Source organism: Plasmodium malariae (genome assembly GCF_900090045.1).
Source record: "Plasmodium malariae genome assembly, contig: PmUG01_00_39, whole genome shotgun sequence".
In the NCBI taxonomy this organism is placed as follows: Eukaryota; Apicomplexa; class Aconoidasida; order Haemosporida; family Plasmodiidae; genus Plasmodium; species Plasmodium malariae.
Genome location: NW_021638312.1, coordinates 151,109 through 153,859, shown reverse-complemented (window position 1 = coordinate 153,859; position 2,751 = coordinate 151,109). Strand labels below are relative to the sequence as shown.

Sequence of the window (2,751 nt, the reverse complement as noted above, 5' to 3'; positions counted from 1 at the left end):
ACTAATTACTGTTCCATAGAACAACAGAACAAATAAAAATATATAGTTATCATATTTTTATTTTTTATGATGCATCAAAAAAAGTATTAATTCTTAAAAATAAAAATACAATATCCTGTAATAAAAATTAAATATATTTTATTTCATTAATATAAGTACTTGAACAAAGCGAAAAAAAAAATAACACAAAAAATATAAATATATATAAGTTCATAATGATCAAATGAATAACAATTTCTATACCATTTATATATTCATTTTTTTGTTTTAGAAATTCAAATACCTCCATATCAAAAAGTATATGTATCTTAATATACCCTCACAAAGTCATTTTACAACACCTGCGAAATTAGAATTAATTGTCTCATACAGCATAATAAGATAAACGAATTTTTTTGCCTCGCCAATTCATATTTCTATGTTTCGCTGAATAATATTTCTCTAAGTATCCATCTGGATCCAAAAATTTATCTTTATTTTTATTTTTTGTACTATGTGTAATCTAATATAAAAATAAATATATAAAAAGCATAAAAATTTTATTTTGTAAATATATTTTTTTAATTAATATTAATTATGTACGAATATGTATTATATTTATATTTTTAACTGGACGTTTTTTTTTACTTTAAAAAATAAGAATAAAGAGAAAAGTATTCCTATGACTAAAAGACCAAATATCGTTACTTTGTAGAATGGATCTTCGATAAACATATTAAATGAACTTTTCAATATATCTTGACTTTTATCTTTAATAGCACGATCTATGGTTAATTCTTTAATTAAATCTTTCCAATATTCACTAGATCTAACATTTCCACATTTTAATTTAGATAATATTTTATATGGGGTATAATTTTTATCACATTTAAAATAATTTGAACATATGTTCCTTTGATATCTCTGCTCATAGAAGTAAGTACAACATTGCGTCATATGTTTTTCATATATACTTTCTATATATTTAAGGTATTTACAATATTTTTGTTTTTCTCCACTAACAAATTCTTTTTTGTTATTGAAGTGTTCATAGCTTTTAATATAATAATACAAATACTTTTCTTCTTTCCATTCGTTGAACTTACCATCAAAATAAAATGTACAACTTTTATTTAATATATCTTTATATGCCCGAAGAAGTTCTCCATTAAGCTTAGTTTCATCACATGCTTCAAATTTCTTGCTACATTTACTTCTAAATTTTTCTATTATTTTATCAAGAGTCCAATAAATGAAATAAGAACAATTGTCCTTATCATTGATGTCTGTTTTATCTTTGTCTTCAAACTTTTTTAATTTATCTATAATTGTATTACAGAGTTCTTTTGTTTCTTTACATAAATTTTCATTGTTACAAATGCTTTCACAGTAATTACTTACGGTTTTATTCCCTTTTTTATAAAGTTCATCATATTTTTTATATTCAGGTAACTTTTGCACTATTTCATCCTAAAAATTAATTAGAATACATAAGCAATATATATATTTAAAGACTTTTTTTAAAATTTTTTTTATTCTTTTTAATAAGATATAAAATATTAAAATAATTATTTATAATGATTTTTGCAAGTGTACAAATTATACCAACACTGTATCTTCTAAAGAACTCATTCTATTTATAAATATATCAATTAAATGATCATTATTATGAGCATGTAAACATCAATATATGTTCGAAAATAAAACATAATACACTATGTACACTTTATATGAATTATAGAAAAGAAATATATATTTATTATTTAGAACTATGATTTAATCGTAACTTCTGGAATATATTGTTATAATTATATCATTATAACGAGAAATAAACATTCTTAATAGTGAAAAAAATTAATGGAATATTTCCTATATAATGCTCATGATATAACGAAATATTACAAGTCAAATTATTATATTGTAACATATATTTTTAAAAAAGTGATAAACAGTACTATTAATGATATATATTAAAAAAAAATACAGCTAAAAATCCAGTATATAAACATCAATATATATTAGTATATTCATAAAATGATCCAATTGCGTTTTCAAAATATGTTTTATAGATAAATATATATATAGTTAAATATGCTTTATTATGGATAACTTGGATCGAATTTTCAAATATATATCTTATGTATTATTATATCAATTATCCTTCAGTAGTTGCAATAATGAATAATTTATTTTACGACCTTTTTGTTAATGTGCATTAGGAATTTGAAATTTTATAAAGTGAAAAAAACATGTTTTATATTATTAATTATAATAAATGATTTATCAATTCTATATAAAGAAAAAAAGAATTAGTACATGTAATAGTTCAATAAAAAATATCCCATTTATTATATAATTAAAAAAAATAATATTTTATTCTCTCTATAACATTCTTAAGGAAAATTAAAATTAAATTTTATTTTGCATTACATTCACAATATTGTAATATTAGGATAGCAAAAATACCTGTTTTTATATTATATATATATATATAATTAGTATATGTTTTAAATTATTAGAAATAAAATTAATTTAATAAATATCAAAATTTACTATTTTGAAAATGTTAAAAAAGGGGTATAAATATATTTTTTTAGATCATCTGGCATAAAAAAATATTCTTGAAAATTTAATAGAAAAAAAATTTATTTTATCAGTAAGTTACATACTAACATGAAAATATATTTTTACCAATTAAATATACAATTGAATAGTAATTAATAGTTCTCTTTTTATACAGAATAAATCGTATATATCCATTATTATTTCATG

General features: G+C 19.4%; 1 protein-coding gene across 1 annotated transcript; it reads right to left on the bottom strand.

Annotated features, from left to right (window-relative positions):
* Window positions 1-364: 364 nt before the first annotated feature.
* On the bottom strand, window positions 365-1,611 carry PmUG01_00066100 (PIR protein; the record flags this gene model as incomplete). Its single annotated transcript, XM_029005356.1, has 3 exons — window positions 365-502; window positions 628-1,449; window positions 1,585-1,611. 3 exons carry the CDS (start codon window positions 1,609-1,611, stop codon window positions 365-367), a joined length of 987 nt encoding a protein of 328 aa, XP_028859150.1.
* Window positions 1,612-2,751: the final 1,140 nt, after the last annotated feature.